The sequence below is a fragment of the Gossypium arboreum genome, chromosome 11, assembly GCF_025698485.1.
Source record: "Gossypium arboreum isolate Shixiya-1 chromosome 11, ASM2569848v2, whole genome shotgun sequence".
Classification (NCBI taxonomy): domain Eukaryota; kingdom Viridiplantae; phylum Streptophyta; class Magnoliopsida; order Malvales; family Malvaceae; genus Gossypium; species Gossypium arboreum.
Window position 1 is genome coordinate 17,485,817 of NC_069080.1, and position 21,121 is coordinate 17,506,937.

Sequence of the window (21,121 nt, forward strand, 5' to 3'; positions counted from 1 at the left end):
GGTCCGTACGATTGGACCGGGCATAGGGGAGTTAGAACTTTTATTTTATTTTATCATTTTTGCCACATGTCATGCTGTGGTTGTGACACATGGTGGCTTTAACTGAAAAAAGTTAGGGGCAGTTAACTTTAACGGTTGAAGGATCTAGAAATATGACTTGGGGGGGCAAGGGTGAAGTAAAAAAAAAATTGGGGGTGAAATTAAATTAAATATTTTTATGATAGTAAAAATATAATTTTTCCATTTTAATATCATATATTTTATACTTTTTAGAGGATTAAATTAAAATTTTATCATTTTTAGGAGGGAAAGTGTAATTTTACCATTACTAATTTAAAATTTTATAAATTATAAAAGGTCTAAATAAAAAAAATTTCCATTTTAGGGGGGCCGGGGCCCTTGCTAGGCCTTCTTAGATTCGCGGCTAACCTTTTTGATGCATTTTAAAAGCCAAAGTACCCAATTGGGTGAAATAAAAAATAGGAGCTTAATTGCTTTTCTTGAAAAATTTGAATGCCTTTTTTTATTTATGGATTTTGATAATTTAAGTACTAAATTGAGTGAAAAATAAAATAAAATAAAAACTTAATTATTACTATTTATAAGTTGAGAACTTTTAACGCCATTAACGGATAATAAATAATTTGTTAGGTGAAATGAATTAGTGAAATGAAGATAGTGTAAACATAGATGTGGCATCATATTAATTAAAATGAAAGTGGAGTGGGGTTTGGGAATTGCCATGAAATTGCATTGTCTTTCGCCACATCATTTGGCTTTGGTAGCGTCTAAACTCATTTCCTCCTTTATATCATACTTACATATTTTAATCTTCAATTCAACTCAATCAATATTCTTCTTCACATCTTCTACTACTACTTATTAACTACCATTATATTTAAGGCAACCATATTCTATAAATATCCATTATTTAAAATGGAATAATGTGTTTTTTCTTTTAATTATTTCTACAAATTATGTATGTCTAGATTTATCAATTAAACCTTTTCCACTCAATTAAACTTCTAAACTAACAAAATTAATCAAATAAATTTTTTAATTAGTGTTGAATGTAAACGGAAGAATTAAAAACAATATATTGAACCAATACATACTAATATCACAAGGGAACATCCACGTATAGAAACAACCTTAAACCTGATTGGCACAATCTCTCGTTTATCAACTTGGCCTACTTGCTGAATTTTATAGTAGTGCCTTAACAATTCTTGGCTATTCATTCTAGAACTAGAGTTCCAACTTTCGAGGTAGTAGTGATAAGTTATTATTTAAGTAAATTCTTTGCAAGTGTATTCTTACTGTGGGTGTGTAAGTACTAATTTTTCAATTGTATATTCCTAAAAAAAAATGCGAAAGTTGGCCCAATTTTCATCTGCCTGCTTACCCTTAGGGACTTCAAAACAAAACAGAAGAAGAGCAATACGGTGTGATAAAATTCAACTGGGAATGCTTTTTTTTCTTTTTCTTTTTCTTTTTTTCTATTTTTGATAATTGAGGGCGACGATTGAGATTATTTAGGATTAAATCCAAATTCCTATACGTTGTCACAAAGCTAATAGGTTGATGGGCATGTTTTACTACTAAATTGTTGTTGGCATATATAATAACAGGTCATCGACCCAATGGGTTCCACTGCGGCTAGGCTCTTGAAAGAACATGAGAGGCTCATAGGAACCCCAACTGAACTATAGAATGGGCCTAAATGGAAGTCTGAAAAAGCTTTAGAAGAGTTCCGGCTCTCCCCACAAATAATAAGCAGAAGACAAGGTTGAGTTTTATTCTTTTATATTTTTCTATCAAATATTATGAGTATGATGTTTATTTCTTTAAATTTTTTATATTCAGACAAATATAAAATAGTGATGTTGAAATTTGTGCATGTATATATATATTTTATGTATAAATATTTTAATTAAATAACAAAATTTCCATCTTTAATATCTTTTTCCTCCATATTAAGTAAAACCTAAAAGTATCATCTTTAGAGAAGAAAATATCTAGGCTTCCTCGTAGAATATGGTTTAAATTAATTGAATTGACAACTAAAAACTTATTAGGAATAAATATTTTGAACAAACAAAATTATGATTTATGTGAAATGTTATTTTGGTTAACATGATGATGATAATAATAGAGAAAAGAAGAGTGCGAAAAAGACAGGTTCTAATGGACATTAAATTCATACTTGGAAGGCAATTAATATTGATTACAAGAAAATTGAAGTTGGAGAATATAGGGAAAAAGGAAAATGCCGGCGGATATGCAGTTGGAAGCGTCGGACGTGGAACACAAAAGCAGCCCCAATTTGGGAAGAGAATCCTCATTGGGTGAGAAAAAGAAAAAGAAGTGGGCCCGAGAATCCACTAGACTCAAGACAAAGACGCATTCATCACCGACGCTAAACCAAAAGCCAATTAGCGTCTAATGCCTTTCCTCTCCTTATCCACTCACTTTAGATTTGCACAAATTCGATGCCGTTTCACTTCCCTTTTATTCTTTGCTGCCTGCCCACTCACCCACCCACCCTCGTCTTTCCTACTCACTCATACTCCAATTAATGGTATAAAAAAACTGAATCACGAGGATTATTGAATGAAGGGCTCAACACTTTTGATCATGGGTCAAAATATATAGATGAGCAGGTTTGGGTTCACGGAAGGGCCGTGGATTTCGTGATTTCAACACTTGTTGGACCCCCCCTGTGGGTCCTCCTCCCTCTCTCACTTGCATCATTATAAACCTCATTAACATTTTTCTTTTTAAAGTTTCTAGGATTTAGGTTTGAATTTGACTAGTTTGCATTCACAAGGAACAAATATTTATTTATTTATGAAATTCAAGATTTTGAGGGCCAAATAAAATATAAAAAAAGTTGAAACTAAACCTAAAATCTTGCCATTTCAGCACCTCAAATTGAATCTATTTTCCGGAAAAGACATGATGTTTATGAATAAAAAGTACAGCGTCGGCCCAACTCAACCAAAAGCACTATATGTACTTCAAACCTAATATAACTTCACATGGCGCATGTATGTATGTACTCACACTGTTTGTCTTATTTTAATGCTAAACTAAAAGCATGGCGTTGGATACTGATATAAAAAGATATTGAGCGAAGACTCTGAAATAGTGCAGATTACAAAAAGAATGAAACAGAGTATTCTCATTCTCTGTTTTCTCCTGTTTTCATAATACTAATAATTACCACCTTTGGTTTTGATACATATATATTTATTTTATATTTTTGAGTGCTGGAAGGAATCAGATGGCCAAAACCGAAGTGTTGAGTTCCGATCCAACGCTGAGAGCGAGAGTGAGAGCGGCGGAATTGAAGAAAGAATTGCAGAGGCTGGTTAAGACTATTGTCGATGATGAGGATTGCAGCGTCCAGACCATCAATCAAGCGAAACATGCTCTTTGTGCTTTGAGAGAGCTTAAGTTCAATACACGATCGTCGGCGACCACTATGACGTCGTCCTTGAAGTTACATGAACCGCTGCCTTGTCCTCAAAAGTTTATATGTCCTCTTTCTAAAAAGCTTATGAGAGATCCCGTTGTTTTATCTTCTGGTCAGGTATGAAGCCTAATTCATTCTTTTAATTTCCATCTTTTATCTGAAAAATAAACTCTGATGTTTATCCTTTGTTCTGGGTCTGGATCCTTGTTTTGTTTGATCTGCAGACATATGAAAGACCCTTCATCGAGAAATGGCTGAAAGCAGGCAATCGGACTTGCCCTCAAACCCAACAAGTTCTTTCCCACACAGTTTTAACTCCGAATCACCTTGTGAGTGAAATGATATCGCAATGGTGTAAGAGTCAAGGAATTGAATTGCCGGACCCAGTTCAGAACCGTATACAGGAGGGTGTCACCGAAGCAGAGCGTCACCATTTCTTTTCTTTGCTAGATAAGTTGTCGGCCGCAGCGCTTCCTCAACAGAAGGAAGCGGTGAAGGAGCTGCGGTTGTTGACGAAGAACATGCCTTCGTTCCGCTCCCTTTTTGGGGAATCCGTGGACACCATTCCGCAACTGCTCACCCCACTCTCAGGAACTAAATCCCGCAGTGGTGTTCTTCACACTGATCTCCAGGAAGATGTGATTACGACGCTGTTGAACCTTTCAATCCATGACAGCAACAAGAAACTTGTTGCCGAAACTCCAAAGGTTATCCCTCTTCTTATGGAAGCTCTGAGATTTGGGACTATCGAAACAAAAAGCAATGCAGCTGCTGCCATTTTCACCTTATCTGCTCTTGATTCTAACAAGACGCTTATAGGCAAATCAGGTGCTTTAAAGCCTCTCATTGACCTTCTAGACGAAGGGCATCCATTAGCAATGAAAGATGTTGCTTCTGCAATATTTAACCTATGCATTATGCATGAGAATAAAGCAAGAGCTGTAAGGGATGGTGCAGTAAGTGTCATTTTGAAAAAGATCATGGATGGTGTGCTTGTAAATGAGTTATTGGCTATCCTTGCAATGCTTTCGACTCATCAAAGGGCTGTTGAAGAAATGGGGGAGCTGGGGGCTGTTCCTTGCTTGATTCGCATTGTAAGGGAAAGCACTTGTGAACGAAACAAGGAAAATTGCATTGCGATCCTCCACACTGTATGCCTTAATGATCGAACCAAATTGAAGGCACTAAGGGAAGAAGAAAATATCCATGGAACAATATCTAAGCTTGCTCTAGATGGAACAAGTAGAGCCAAGAGAAAGGCTAGTGGCATCCTTGACCGATTGAGAAAGGGTGTTAATATTCCTCATACCGCATGAGCCATGCATCATAATCTGTAAATTCTGTTACCAAAATCCTGGTGATCGCAGCAGCTTATATCATAACCACATTTTAATACTTTCTGAATATCAAATAAAAAATTGCACTTGGATTTGCCAAATCCTTTTTTTTGACTTTATCCATCACATTTTTAATGGAATAATTACAATTTAACCTGTGATTCACATTCTTTTATCATAACCACTCTTGACAATAATAAAATAGCTTCAATTTGATTTTTCAAACCTTTTATTATTATTATATATAATAGAAAATTAAAAATATATAATAATGGCCTAAAGCAAAATGAAGATGATGCATGGTCTTCGGTCTTTTCCTTGGACCATTCATGACAAAAAAATATTGAAAACAATAAGAATCAGAATGGATGCCCACGGCCGAACTCAATATCATTTTAACTTTGAAGACAACCGACTTGGCCGCCTTCCATAACTTTATATAAAATACTCCATATATATACCCACATGTCAAGCTCTACCTAACACAAATTATAGCATGGCAGCCTTCCAATATTCCTAACAAAGAGCCAACAAGCCTCTCAGGAGCAATGTAAAATATGTAAGTTTCTTTCTAATGCCATTGAATAGAACCCATACATGGTATCTGTTAACAGTTAATTGTTGTGAGAATTAACTGTACAATTTCAATGGATCACAAGGCCCTGACCATTGACATGCAGTGGTAAATGGCATGGTGGGATGGCCTTACACACTGAAGCATCCAAAAAAATGAACTATGCCCAACATGACAAAAGTACGCCAAACAAAAAGGCAGACACCAACCGATGACTTCATGCTCTTCATTGCTCTGCTAAGTCATTGAATGTCCAGCAAAACATACAAGTTTTCAAAACCTTTAGTTTGTGTTGTATGCCCAACCATGTCCATCTAAATATGCCTGGACTGCTTCCTTTATCGCTAAGTTAGGTACAAGCTGGGAGTGATCGAGCGGTTCACGTGTAACTGGATCGAACTTACCGACCTGATTTCCAGTAAGTCAATGGTTAATGTTGGTGTGAAAAAGAAAAGATACCTAAACCTAAACATTTCAATATTCACCTTCTGAAGATGATGAAAGATCACTGTTCTTTCATATGAAACTCCACTTGGAGTAATGACAGGATCACAGAGAATATCAAGTGTGATTTTACAACACAAGTAATCCGGCACCTGAAATTATCTAATGATGTCTCCACAAGAATAAAAAAAGAATAAAAAAAGAGAAAGAAAAAGAAACAAAATATATGCAATAAATAAAACACAGGTTCTTACCTCACCAGGGATGTCAGCTTCACCAGCTTCCTTAAACACTCGACTCAGGACCTCCAGTTGCTTCATATGGGAAATAATAGCTTCATCTGAAAAACTTCCTGGATGAGAATCATCAAGAAAATGTTTCTCTTTAAGTGCAGTTTCACAAGCCTCCCTGCAAATTAGAGGAATGAATTGCATCAACCAACATTAGAACCAATTCTGCATCAAATAATCAATTCCCCTTGAACCAAATGTTTAAACTCACAGGGGTGACGTACTTCAAACTTTGCAATTCCCATGAACGCTTGGAAGATGCATGCTCCCATTGCAGGTACTTCGCTTTTGCAAGCTCTTGCCAAATCTCATCTATCATATAACCCTTTGGATTTGCTCCGCTTCCAAGATCCAATGCCTTCAAAACCAAATTAAGTCTTTAAAATGAATATGCTGCTAGGAGAATCAGAACAAAAATTCCGCTGAATACAAGTTTCTCTAGTCCAAAAATCGTATTCCTGTAGGATTTACATATCACGATGGCAAGCAAACCCTATATTCCAGGCAAAAGTAACTCCAAAATAAGCACAGCTCAAAAATGAATTTCAAGTGAAAGTTGTAAACTCTAAAATTCTGCATTGAAGCATCTCAAACATTATCGTTCATAACCCTGATATGCTAATGCCTAGTTCAATAGCATAAAGCTTATAATGCATTTAATACCATCAATAATCACAAAAGTAAATCCTAAATCAGACTAGAGGAACAAGTTCATACATCTAGTATACACAAGTTATTGTGAAAGCTGTTCAAAATAGGCATATAGACCCTAATAATAGTCCGGTTTGATATTAAGAAATGCTTCTGCTGGAATTAGTTCATTCCTTTTGGACTGTAAAAGTACATATATGTGAGGACCTTGCGACTGACTTGCCAGTGTATGAAAAGAAAATAACAGCAACATCAATAATATATTTTGTCTTTAACAATCTTAACTACAAGAGAATAAAGTAAAGCACTAAATTACTTGATTCCAATACATATAGATTTCCATCCAGTTACCCAAAGGAAACGACAAAGGTGAACATCAAAATAACACTAAAACTTTTAGGGGTTTCAGTTGCATGTCATTCATGATTCTTAAGAAACAACAAGATTATCATGTCATCTGTACCTTTTGTAGTTCATTGACCCCTTCGTCTAATTCTTGCTTCTGAAGCAAGGCAAGTCCCAACGTGCAGTGTGCCTATCATGCAGCAAAACGTAACTAAACCCTGATGTAAAGTAATAAGGAACTTATAAAGCATAAAACAACTCAAACTGTTCCCTTTTACTAAGAAAAGAATAAATGAAAGTGAACACGACTATGTACCTAAAGTTTGCAGTAAGAAGGGGTTAGAAAGTTTGAACAAAACAAGAAGGTTAAATTTGAAACCTTTACATAATGAAATAAATAACTTTAACCCAATAGAGAATCTCCAAAGCCACTAACGAGCTGGACTAAACCAGCATAGAAACAAATAATGCCCCGCATTGCAAAATCAACCTTCATTGTCACTTGGCAAAAGGAAAAAAAAAAAAAAAGAAAGAGAATAGAAATGCAAGGTGGATGCTGAGTTGCTAGAGCAGTGAAACAAGCTAGGACACATTTGGTGCTACTTGAGGAGACCCTAAATTTTGCTTCAACATGTCACCCAATTCCAACATTATCTGCACTTTGGATTGAAGCTTCAACTCAAATCATGTCCTTGGGAAGTAACTAAAGCGAAGGATGAGCCGAAACTCAATGTCAGCCTGACATGAAACTTCAAACTCCTAAGCACTTGCCCAATAACTTCTTATTCCCCTAACATAAGCGTACAATTACATTACGTCTTCTAAGACGAATAAAGTAAAAACAAAAGGCCCCCTGGCAACCAAAAAGAAGTTAAACCCTTCAACACATGGATGGATGGATGCATGGATTTTTATGAAAGAATCAGTAAAACTGAAAATGAAAGGAAAATAAAGGAAATTACCTTGACAGAACTGTTATCAAGCTGAATAGCCCTCCGGCAGTCCTTTTCTACTTTCAGCCAATCACTGTGTTAAACCCAATAACCAAATTAAACCAAGAAAACAGAGACACACATTCGAAGACCTTTCTCTTTTCTTTTTATTTTTAGGCGGGAAAAACCATTTTTATCAAAAAGTTCACTCCAAAAAGATCAGAGAGCGTACATACTTCTTCCTGCGATGGCAAAGAGCGCGGTTCGTCCAATATACAGCAACATCAGGGCATAAAGTAATCGCCTTTAAACTCAAAATATATTATATTTAAAGGAAGAAGGGATTCAGAAATTTATATAGTAACCAATAATAAATGGAAGAAAATGAAATTCTTTTTTTTTTTTTTTTTAAACCTCAGTATAAGCATCGATGGCAGCCCCCAAATGACCGTGCTTGAAACAATTGTTCCCAACTATCCTCAATAGCTCCGCTTGCTTGGCTGCCGCGCTCGACACCGAATGTGGCCGCATTCTTTCTTCAAACTTTCTTTTCACAGTAAAAAGGGATGATCTTTGCTTTTTTTCTTTCGCAACGAGAATGAAATCTGTCCTTTTCTCTACGAGTTTCTCTTTAGAAAGAATATTTTTTTTTCATTTCTTTGAAAAAGAAAGCGGAAAATGAAGGAGGAAGTACGCAGCTTATTATTTCATTTAGTTTACAAAATTTGTTTATCATTCAATATTGATGATAATTAAAATAAAGTTTTTTCCTGATAAATTTAATATGTTAATTGTAATTTTGTTTGGATTTTTTAAATAATAAAAGGAATAAAATATATTCAAATAATATAATTCATTTTAGATATAAAATAATATTTTCATAATTTTATAATCGAGTTAGTATTAAATTTGACACGTGAAATTAACTTAAATAATAATATAAATATCTATAAAAATACAAAAATATATATTTTTTTAAATTTTACCAATATATATTACCAAAAATCACAGTAAAAATCAGTATCAAGTGATGACTGACCAACCTTAGCAGTGCCAATTCGCTTGCTCCTTGTCCATTGTACCGAAATTTCCTGATGTTAATTTCACACACACATAAAAGAAACAGTTATTTTTATATTGGATATGGTTTGCATTCATTTTCACCCTGGTGTCAATTGATTTTTTTTTTTTTGTTATTTTTCAATTAAACTGATACAAAGTTGAACTTTGATGATTAAGTAACTATTAAATATTTTCAATCTGCACAACAAATAACACCAAAGATGGTTAAGTTGTTTTGCTTGGAATGTGAAGTTAAACCAAGTAGAACAACTTTCACGTTTCTCTTCTTCTGCTTTGAGTATTCAGCTATATGCTTAAAGCTCAAAAATATTGGTACTAGGCTTGTTACATAATATAAACACTCCTCAGTTTCAAAATAATTTAGTGTTTACTAATTTTGAAAGTGAGCAAGGACATAACATTTTTCATTCAAAAATCCCATGCGAAAAAAAGAGAGAAAAAAGATAAAATATTATTTCCACGTGTTGAATTCCTATTTAACCATGTAAATTAAATTTAAAACCTTATTTCCAACCTACCAAAACAAAGAAAAGCAAATAAATTTAAAATTCGAACTATTAACCTACCATGCACCCACAACCAAAACCATTTAACCAAACCTCAAGACCAATTGACTTAACAATATTGATTGCGGGATCTAAGTGAGATCGGTTCTATGAGGACTGGTTGACAGAGAATTTATTGTCTAATGGGACGTTGAATAATGGTGAGGTAGAATGCATTGTTCTCTTTGGAATCTCATCTGTTGGAAGCTGTGGTCAAGAAGAAACCATCTGATTTTTCGAAATGAACTCATCCAAATTAGCACCTTACTCAATCAAAGTGTAAGCCTTGAAAGACATTGTAAAGATGTCGAGATTTTTAAGAAAGAAAGTCTATTTAATACCATGCTTTTGCCAAGATGGGAACCACCGGAGGAAGGGAAGGTGAAGCTAAATTCTGATGGCTCAGTCTATATGAAAACGATGCAAGGAAAAGCAGGAGGTGTGATAAGGAACCATAGAGGAGATTGGCTAATGGGCTACAGCCGTTTCGTAGGAGTTTGCTCCATTCATCAGGCGGAGCTGTGGGCAATTAGCGATGGACTGGCGGTAGCATGGGGGACTTGGCTACAGGAAAGTGATGGTGAAATCTGATCATTTGTCAATGATCAATATAGCAAGAACGACTGAAGCAAGAGATAACGACTTAAATTAATTCGAGAGATGCATTCATGTGATTGAGATCCCTCCACATACCTTAGATTCAAGTTGATCCAATGATTAATGTTAGTGATTAGAGAAGAAAGCTGTTTGGATTTGGGTTCGCAGATATTTGTCATTTAATGTTGTTTCATGAAAACAATGAATTGCAGAAGGGAAAAGGAATGAGAGTTTTCGATTGGCGCTTGCAATTCGAACAAGGAAGGCCATATAGAAGCAATTCTAACAGTTCAATGACTTAAGTGAAAACTTTCAAATAGTTTAGTAACATTTTGTGACATTTTAAAGTTAAAAACATAAATTTATTAATAGTTTAGTGATTTGGGTGCAATTTACCCAAAGAATAAAGTAAAAAAAAAAGCTGACAATAAGCTTTTAAAAAAAAAATAATTGGGTAAAAGAATAAGGAGAATATTTGATGCATCATCGATGTATAAGTCTAATACATTATTAGTTAATAATAAAATGACACATCATCATTTGTGTAAAACAAAAAAAATTGAATGGTTTAAAAATAAATGTTAATTATAAACATAAATAAATACAAAAACATCAAATCCAAAATTTGAAACCTAAAATCTTAAATTTATGATCCAAATCCAAAGATCAAATCCTAAAATCTAAAACTCAAAATTTAAATGCTAGAACCTGAAAAAATAATTATAATTAACATTTAATTATGTTTAATAAAGTTAACAGTTCAAGTACTTCAATATTTTTTTATTTTACACCAATGATGATGTGTTATTTTATTATTAATTGAAGGTGCATGAGACTATACACGGCGGATCAAATATTAATACAAAAATAAAATAATTCAAATGCAAAATAGGCATATATATATATATGATTAAATTATGCCATTATTTCCTATACTTTAGAAAGGTTATGGATTTAATTCTTGTATTTTATTTGATCATTTTAGTCTTTATACTTTTCAAAATTTTAAATTTCGATCCTATCAAACAATGATTGTTAAATTCATTAAGTAAAGTTGAGCTATTTCTAAAACTTGATGCGTTAAACATATATTCGTATATGTAATGTCATGTCAGTTTATTATTTTCACATATAACTCACTAAAAATCTAGTTAATTGATTAAAAATTGTCATTTGCGTCAATATTAGAATTTCAAAAATCACAAAATATAGGAACTTAGAAAGATCCAATTGGAAAAAATGGATTAAATTTATAATTGTACGCATAGTATAAAATTAGTAATTGAATTTAACCAAATATATTTAATTGTTATTGTTTGGGTCAAGACTACAATTTTAAATTTTAAAAAAGCGCGACCAATTCAAAAAATATAAAAACTGATATTAAGCAACTAAAAATACAAAGATCAAATCTAAAACTTTCGCAAAATACGAAAACTAATAAAAAATTTTAACATATATATGCGCAAATTTACAATCACATTGTTTTGATAGAATCTAAACAAGTGGCTCCTTTCCTGTGGAACAAGAAGTTCCAGAGAAAAGACTTGTATCTGTCAAAGAAGAAGATTCAAAAGGGAAAGATAAATCCAATTTTAAATAGTTTATCTCTTCCCGGTCGTGATGATGATCAACATTGGAATCATTTTGCTTTGGCAATGGCATAATCTGCTCTAACTGCATAGCAACTTCCTTCATTGTTGGCCGCTTATTTCCGCTCAAGCTCAAGCATCGGTATGCAAGTTTAGCTACCATCATTAGCTCCTCAACTTTTGCCTGTTTCGCCACTCGACCATCAATAATTTCCAACACTCTGTTTTCTTCCATTGATGTCATGAAATGTGTGGCCAAACTTCTACTTTCATCTGCCATTTTTAGAGATAAAATTGGCTTTTCACCTGTTAGTAACTCCACCAAGATAACTCTGAAGCTGTAGACATAACTTTTTTCTGTAAATTGACTTTATTGAAAATACTCCGGATCTAGGTACCCAAATGTACCCTGCACATGTGTGGTCAAGTGAGTTTGATCGATAGAAATCGATCTTGATGTCCCAAAATCTGAAACCTTTGCCTTGAACTTTTCATCTAACAAGATATTCGTGGACTTGATGTCTCGATGATAAATTGGAATGGAGGCCGAAAAATGCAAATACGAGATAGCTTCTGCGGTTTCTTTGGCAATTCTTAGTCGTGTTCCCCATGATAATGGGAACTCCTCACTTTGGTCATGCAGTTATTGAAAGTGTACCACTAGGAATGAATTCATAAACCAGTAATGGAAACTCAGTCTCCAAGCAGCATCCTAATAGTTTGACCACATTTCTATGATTAATTTGAGAAAGGATGACAACTTCATTAATGAACTCTTCAACTGTCTCTGCAACCATTGCTTTGGACTTTTTAACTGCAATGATTCTCCCATCAACCAACATTCCTTTGTAAACAGTACATTGTCCGCCTTGCCCGAGCACTCTATTATTGTTGAAATTATCAGTTGCTTTATCCAACTCCTTGGAGGTAAATATCTTGGTTTTCTCCAAGCTTCCTTCGTGTGAAAACATTTGTTGTTGTAATAAGAATCCACCATTACGTTTAAAGAACTTTTCCTTGAGCTTCACTTCCCTCCTCTTCTTTAAAAACTTGTACAACAGCCATCCACCAACCACCAAGCACAGAACTCCAAAACCTAGACCAAGACCTAAAACAAGAATATCAAGAATGTTGAATTAGGTATGTAATCAACAATTCGAAAGGATTAAATAAATATGTTGATTATCCCAAAATCTACTGTGATTTGCATACAATTTATATCCTATTTATTAGCTATTTAAATACCATATGCGACATTAATGTTAAATTACATGGCAGTGATCTTAAATCACGAAGAGTGACCAGATTACTCCGTTGTTGGTTGGTACGAATCCCATGTTATGAAATGAAAGAAATATTAATTGGATAAACTAGTCAAAATAGTTAGTTGAGTTAGTTGTTATGAGTCTGTTAACAGTTAGTTACTCACTTCTGTTGTTAAATACTTTGCTGATGCTTCCTCTAATGACATAGAATACAGTTTACTCCTTAATCTTTGTACCTTAACATGGTATCCAGAGCTAGATCTTTCTTGGCATAAATTTTTTTTCTCTCTTTTTCTCTCTTTTGTGATCATGGCTACTGATGTTGTGCCCACTGTTGACACACCTCTGCATTCTACCAACTTTGGTGAAGCAGTCAATCAACCTGGTATTCTTCCCTCTGCTGGTGTTCATTATTTTGCCAAACATGATACCATTAAACTCAGTGAACGAAATTTTCTTCTATGGAAGAATCAGTTCCTGCTGACTCTTGAAGGCTATGGTCTTGAAGGTTTTGTCTTAGGCATAATTCTTCCTCCTCCTGCCTTTGTAACTGGTGCTGATGGTCATATTGTAGCCAATCCTGCATTTCTTGTACATAACAAGCAAGATAAGTTCTTGGCCTCGTGGCTTTTATCCATAATTTCTGATGAAGTCTTGGTCCATCTAACAACGGCTAAGACCAGTCTTGATATTTGGACGACCATTGACAGAAAGTTTAGTGCCAAGTCCAATATTAAAGTCTCCAGTATGCGTCATGTGCTATACTCGATCAAGAAAGCCAGTCTTGCCATTAAAGATTACCTCTCCAAGGTCAAGAGTTTAAGTGATAGTCTGACTGCTGCTGGTAGCCTGGTTACGGAGCAAGAACAGATCAATGTTATCTTGGCTGGCCTTCCCATCGAGTTTGAGTCCATTCGGTTTCTTGCGTCCGCCACTCCAATGAGTCTTGAACTGGTTACTGAAATACTTCTTGACTGTGAAGCACGGCAACTGGCTCTCCTAACTGATATGCCTTTGCAAGCCAACTTAGTGTCTCAATCACAGCAAGGTAATCTCGACAAGACTGGTTCTGAGTTTAATCGTAGTTCTAATCATGGATATAGAGGTCAAACTCGTGGGTGGTCTTGTGGTCGTGCTCGTGGTTCAGGTCGAGCGTGGTCTCGTTCTAAACCACAGTGTTAATTATGTGGTAAAATAGGAAATTTGGTGCAGACCTGTTATCATCACTTTGATGAGAATTTTTCAGGACCTGATTCGAGCTCTTCAATGACAGTCAACTACCATCATCTTGGTGAAGCTCCTACGTCTCATTATTCCTCATCCCATTATTGTAGCTCATGTCCGATGCATTCCTCTTCTCATACTTTGTCTTCTTCAGTAGCTACTCAGACTTGGTATCCTGATTCGGGTGCTACCAATCACATCACCCCGACTGTAGCTACTCTCAACAATACTTCTCCTTACACAGGTACAAGCCAGGTCTCAATGGGTAATGGTGAGTCCGTTTCCATTGATAATGTAGGCTCTTCCAACTTTACTGCTAGTTCTCGCCTGTTACACCTCAAACATGTTCTCTATGTTCCTGCAGTTTGTAAAAATTTGATGTCAGTAGGGCAGTTTGCAAGAGATAATGCAGTCTTTTTCAAATTTCATCCTTTTCTGTGTTTTGTGAAGGACATTCGGACAGGGAAGATTCTGCTGGAGGGCCACATGCATGATGGTTTGTATAGGTTCGACTTCTCTCGGCCTACTTTCAATAAACCTGCTTCAAGCTCCGGGTCTCCTCTTGTGTGCAATATTCAGACTCCTTCATCTGCTGAACTTTGGCATGACAGACTTGGTCATCCCTGTTCTAATACTCTTGCTCGTGTTTTGAATTCTTGTAATGTTTCTTTCAAACGTAATAGTTTACAATTTATGTGTACACCTTGTAAGCTGGGTAAATTTCACAAGTTACCTTTTGGTTCCTCACAAACAGTGTATTCAGTCCCTTTTGAATTAGTGGCATCAGATGTTTGGGGTCCCTTCTATGTGTCGTCAAATAGGTTTTCATACTATGTTTCTTTTGTGGATATGTATAGCCGATACACATGGTTATATTTTCTTAAATCTAAGTCAGAAGTAGCTCGTTGTTTTCTTCACTTTCACAAGATGGTTCAAGTACAATTTGGGGCGTTTATCAAGATGCTACAGACAGATGGAGAGGGTGAGTATCGTGCCTTATCTGCTACTCTCTCTCAACTGGGTGTTCAGCATCGTCTCACTTGTCCATATACCTCAGAACAAAACGGGTTCGCTGAAAGGTGACATCGCCATGTAGTTTATACGGGTCTCACTCTACTAGCTCGGGCGTCAATACCTTTGGAATACAGGCCGTTTGTATTTTCTCATGCAGTTCATATTATCAACAGGTTACCAACACCAGTTTTGCATCATCAGACTCCTTATGAGAAACTATATAAGACTAACCTGACTACTCTCAGCTAAAGGTGTTTGGGAGTGCCTGTTTTCCATACCTGAGGCCTTTTCAGTAGCATAAGCTTCAGTTTCGGTCCCAGAAATGTGTTTTCCTCGATTTTGGGTCTCACCAGAAGGGTTACAAATGTCTTGCTGAGGATGGTCGTGTTTTTGTTTCTCGTCATGTTCTGTTTGATGAAACAAGATTTCTATTCCAGGATAGTTTTTCTTTGCCACCAGCCGGGTTTCCTGTCCGTTTTCATCATCAAAACTCTCCAGTTCCTGTGGTGGCCTCGCTGAATTCTACTTCTCCTGACTCCTCCACACAGCCACCTGTTGTTCTTCATTCTTCTAGTCCGTTACCTTTACCACGGGAGTCAATATCACTACCTAGCTCATCTCCATCCAGTGCTCCCGGTGATATTGTTGCACAACTATCTTCTTCTCTAGCCAGTGCTCTAGGTGGTAGTATTGTTGCGCAGCCACTTTCTTCTGTTAACAGTCACCCAATGCGAACTCGGTCGAAGAATGGCATCTTTAAGCCAAAACTGTTGTGCTCTACCTTGGATAAAAAAGAGCCGTCCACCATTGCTGAGGCTTTCAAAAGTCCTGCCTGGACTGCAGCTGCACAAGTTGAATATGGGGCCTTATTAGCTAATAACACATGGGATCTTGTCCTATTACCTGACGGTCGTCGTGCTATTGGCTGCAAGTGGATTTTCAAGGTTAAACGACATGCAGATGGTTCGGTAGCCCTCTATAAGGGGAGGTTAGTTGTTAAAGGTTACTTACAAGAGGCAAGTGTCGATTTCTTGGAGACTTTTAGCCCTGTGGTTAAGCCAACGACGATTCGTGTAGTTTTGGCTCTTGCCGTGTCTAGAGGATGGTCTCTCCGTCAATTTGACATCAACAATGCCTTCTTGAATGGGGATCTACATGAGGAAATTTATATGCAACAGCCGCCTGGTTTTGAACAACACCACCCTGACGGTCGACAGCTTGTCTGCAAGCTGCGCAAGGCGCTTTATGGCCTTAAACAGGCACCTCGTGCTTGGTTTCATAAACTGCGAGATTTCTTGCTGGCGTTTCAGTTTGTTGCATCCAAGGCTGACCGTTCTCTTTTCATTTGGCAGATAGGGTCTCGGTTTATCTATGTCTTAGTCTACGTTGATAACATCATAGTCACTGGCTCGGACTCTTTTGGAATTGATCAATTTGTCAAGGCTCTTGATGAAAATTTTTTTTTGAAGGATTTAGGTCCGTTGCATTATTTTCTTGGTATTGAAGTGACTCATACTCCGAGTGGAATTTCTTTGAACCAAAGGAAGTACATCATGGATTTACTTCAGCGAGCGTCCATGGATCAGTCGAAGGCCTCTCCTACGCCGATGGTGACCACGTCCAGATTGTCCGTTCATGATGGAGAGCCAACAACGGATGAACACTTATTCAGAAGTATTGTGGGTGCCTTAAAGTATGTGGTCATCACAAGACCTGACATTGCCTTTTCTGTCAACAAGGTTTGTCAGGATATGCATAAACCCTTAGATGCTCACTTCAAAGCTGTCAAATGAATTCTCCGCTACTTACAAGGAACTCTAGACTATGGCTTACAGTTTACTTGAAGCTCAAAACTTCTTCTTGAAGGGTATTCTGATGCAAGTTGGGGGTCTGATACTGATGATCGTCGGTCCACATCAGGTTTCTGTGTGTTTCTTGGTGGAAATCCAATTTCCTGGAGCTCTCGGAAGCAACAAGTAGTATCACGATCCACAGCTGAAGCTGAATATCGCAGCCTCGCGAATGTCACTGCAGAGATGATCTGGATTCAGTCGTTGCTGTTAGAACTCGGAGTCTCAGTTCATAGAGCACTAGTTTGGTGTGATAGTTCAGCCGCGGTTGCTGTTGCAAGCAATCCAGTTCTCTATTCCAAGTTCAAACACGTGGAATTAGACTTATTTTTTGTCAAAGAAAAGGTGGCAAATGGATCACTTCAAGTCTGCCATATATCTGGACAGGAACAGATTGCTGATATTCTGACCAAGCCCTTGTCAGTTGGTTTGTTTGATAAATTCAGAAGCAAACTTAGAGTTATTTGCTCAGGAGGGGACGACGTGCAGAAGCAGTGAAAGTCGAGAAGCATGGGCAATGTTATGAAATGAAAGAAATATTAATTGTATAAACTAGTCAAAATAGTTAGTTTAGTTAGTTGTTATGAGTCTGTTAACAGTTAGTTACTCACTTCTGTTGTTAAATACTTTGCTGGTGCTTCCTCTAATGACATAGAATACAGTTTACTCCTTAATCTTTGTACCTTAACATCCCATACCCAATGTGAAAACTTGTATCACGAGGAAGAGTGATGCGCAAAATTGTTTAACGACGAAATTTGATGTTGATCGAAATATGTTTCTCTAAATTTTATAAACAGATCTCCATTTTTTGTAATCATCTATAGACGACCATTTATGTGATGATGTTTATTACCTAAAGCAATAATCCAAGTTCTGCTTCCTTCACATACAAAGTGCCCTGGTTTATTCACACAAGTGTCGTCCCCACATCGTCTCTTGTCCTCCAGGCATTCATCAATATCTAAACAATGATTCCGATATTAGAAACAAATTTAAGAAAGAGTCGGCTGATTTTAGGTAGCATGCATCCATGAAGATATAATCACCCATGAGATGGATGAGAAGAGAATTTATTCTCCTTTTACCATGGCATCCATAAGGAAGATATGGATTCCCCCAATAACCATAACCGCAATAAAGTCACCCTGAGTAATTACTTGTATGAGGTAACCTACTTGTACTGTAATCTTCAAGGGGTAGCGACCAATCAAGCAAAGCTGGAACATATTCCGTATTTTGCAAACGGGAGGAGTTTTCTATATTAAAGTCAAACCACTGTTGATCTACCAGCAAGGCTAGCTGGCATCCTTCAGGCTCATTTCTCTCAAATGTGGCATTAAATGTTTTCAGATCAGATGGTATGACAGTCTCATAGCATGTACCACTATTGCAAGTTTTATCAGGGCTAGGAATTCCAAAGAGTGTGTCGCCATTAATACAATCTGATTCACACCCAACAATTTTGGGCTTAATTCCTGCCATTAAAGCTCTGTTGTTGCATCCTGCGGCTACGAATTTGTTTCTCGTCTCTGAATAGAAGAAAGGGCTGCCTGTTAAATTCACCCTTTGCTCGGTTTCCCTGCGTGAACAATTCTTTGAAATTACTGGACTCTTCACGCGAACGAACTCAGTGCTAGTATACTCGGGAACATAAGAAAAATTCAAGACCTCCATATTTATCTTTTTCAATAAAGTTGTTGGAGGGCTCAAAGTTTCATTGCAAAGCACTTCAAACCACGAATCTCGGTAACAATCGGGTCCAATTCCAAAAGGGTAAGGGACCCTAACCTGTTCGCAGGTGTCGTTACACCCAGGTTTTGCTATAGGAATAGCTGTAGAATTAGATGCTAATGCTACTTTGGTAAGTAGCAAAACCAAGAAAATGAATATTAATGCAAATCTCATAATCATTTTTGCTTCTTTTCCTCCTTTTTTTGGATCATTTAACTCTATTTTATAGGGAAAGCAGGAAAAACAAAGGATGTTTCTTTGCACTTTCAATGGTTAATCACCTTGACCCGTTACTTAGAAAGGGAAAAAAAATATTGAAAAGAACTAAACTATCAATTTTAATTCCTTTTAAATTTAGGGTAAATTATATAAAAATAGTTACTTTTGTTTGAATTAGATTATATTTTTATCACCTATATTTAAAATGTTATGTTTTAATTTTTACGTTATTATTTTAGTACACGTTATCATCTATATTTATTTTATTGGAAATAAAATTTGCTAGGTTTAAATAAGTCAACTATGATATGCCTCTTATTTTGTAATAGAATATATTGTTTTAAAACCAGTGGGTGTTTTGTTAAAGTAGTATATTATTTAGTGTTTTTCCTGAAAAGGAGTATTTAGTTTACACAAACAGAATTCTAACGTAAAAAGCATTTGATTATTTTTTTAAAGGAGACAATACCATTCCTTATTCCATATTTATTATAGGATTTCCATAAAATTAAGTTAATGTTGATTCGTAATATTTATCTCAGCCAAAAATTTCTACTACATGTAAAAAAAAAAATGAGAATTTCGTGTTATAATTTTTGTTCTAGAACGTGGGCCTAACTAAGATGATTTGGGGATGGATTTTATACATTGAATTTCAGACATTATCATCACGATTGATTGAAGTTCATTTGTAGCACAATGATGGGGCTAAAAAGCTTAAGATGCAGTGACTAATGTCTTTTGGCACTGCTAATGTAGCAGTTGTTGCCATTTACATTCTCATCCAATAGACTTTTCATGCTGCACATAGCATACATCACTTTGATCATAGTATATGAATGGAAGCAACATTCCGAATGCCATTTTGATTTTGGTATTCTTCCTCTACTGCTTTTTCTTGTTTGTTCTCATTATAATATTTTATCCTACTAATTTGTAAGTTGTGTTGTCATTTTCACTATTAATGAATTTACTATTTTTATCTCAGAAAAGGAAATAGTCTCCATCTCAATTTTGACATGTATGATAAACACATGGGCATTTTTTATATTTTCTTAATAAATTTCAGACTAGTCTTTGGAGAAATAAAACCATACATAGTTTTCTAGAATTAGGGCAACTCTTAACTGGGTTGAAGAATCAAACCGTACTAATTATTTTGTTGATCGTTTTGCAAAATCTTTTTAATTATTTTATTAGTCTTGGATTTTAGTGAAGTAATGCATTCTTTGATTGGTATACATAAATAAACATTTTGATAATCTTCATGTTTGTATTTCAAAAGTAAAAGGAATCTAAATGACAGGCAATTAAAAAAATTTCTTCCTAAATTTTTTATTTTGATGAATCAACACTTATCAAAGTTATCAATGGATAATGAGGGCCTTTCTCTATAAAATTGTTTGACTTTGTGTTTTACTTTTACTAGATTTTGATGCACTTAAGATTAATTTTCTTATTATTACTAAAAACAAATTACGGGGAAAATAGAGTGAATCAATACGATTTAACTTATTAATATAGTTGATCTCAAAACAAAAGATAGCTGAAAATAAAAGAAAAGTGAAAAATGAGAAAGCCGGAAAAAATAAATAATCTTGGATTAATCTTTTAAAACCCTAAACCCATCCAAATCAAAATAGCTTTTAACTTTGAACCCATATAACGAATGTAACTTAAATTGAAAATTTATTATGAATATTGGCTTTCACATTCCATCATAGTTCTCTTCCCAATGAGCAATTTTTTTCTTTTTATTCCCCAGGCTGAGTGATAGTAACTATAACCACAACTCTTAAAATAAAACTAATGAGGATCAATACGTTTTTCACTCTCTACATCAAATCCAATAAATTTATTATTCAACCTATCTCGCTAAAATAAAACAACAATGTTTTTTCCTAGCAATGGTGTTAGTCTTCGAGTTAGATACCGCCCGCTCATTCA

The 21,121-nt window shown here is 35.6% G+C and overlaps 2 protein-coding genes and 1 pseudogene across 3 annotated transcripts; 1 reads left to right on the forward strand and 2 right to left on the reverse strand.

The window, feature by feature from the left end:
- Positions 1 to 2,414: 2,414 nt before the first annotated feature.
- LOC108470429 (U-box domain-containing protein 9-like) lies at positions 2,415 to 4,916 on the forward strand. The gene is made up of 2 exons (XM_017771731.2): positions 2,415 to 3,595; positions 3,703 to 4,916. Exons 1-2 carry the CDS (start codon positions 3,287 to 3,289, stop codon positions 4,792 to 4,794), a joined length of 1,401 nt encoding a protein of 466 aa, XP_017627220.1. The 5' UTR covers positions 2,415 to 3,286; the 3' UTR covers positions 4,795 to 4,916.
- A 256-nt stretch (positions 4,917 to 5,172) lies between these two features.
- LOC108470431 (E3 ubiquitin-protein ligase CHIP-like) lies at positions 5,173 to 8,776 on the reverse strand. Of its 2 annotated transcripts, none has more exons than XM_017771736.2 (8): positions 8,466 to 8,776; positions 8,288 to 8,355; positions 8,082 to 8,145; positions 7,238 to 7,309; positions 6,348 to 6,481; positions 6,088 to 6,241; positions 5,875 to 5,985; positions 5,173 to 5,797 (listed from the first exon to the last, which is right to left on the reverse strand). In XM_017771736.2, exons 1-8 carry the CDS (start codon positions 8,580 to 8,582, stop codon positions 5,672 to 5,674), a joined length of 846 nt encoding a protein of 281 aa, XP_017627225.1. In that variant the 5' UTR covers positions 8,583 to 8,776; the 3' UTR covers positions 5,173 to 5,671. The 2 variants fall into 2 exon arrangements, with proteins under 2 accessions (XP_017627225.1, XP_017627226.1); XM_017771737.2 differs by having other exon boundaries at positions 8,284 to 8,355.
- A 2,997-nt stretch (positions 8,777 to 11,773) lies between these two features.
- On the reverse strand, positions 11,774 to 19,169 carry LOC108471611 (wall-associated receptor kinase-like 22; annotated as a pseudogene).
- Between the last annotated feature and the right edge of the window lie 1,952 nt (positions 19,170 to 21,121).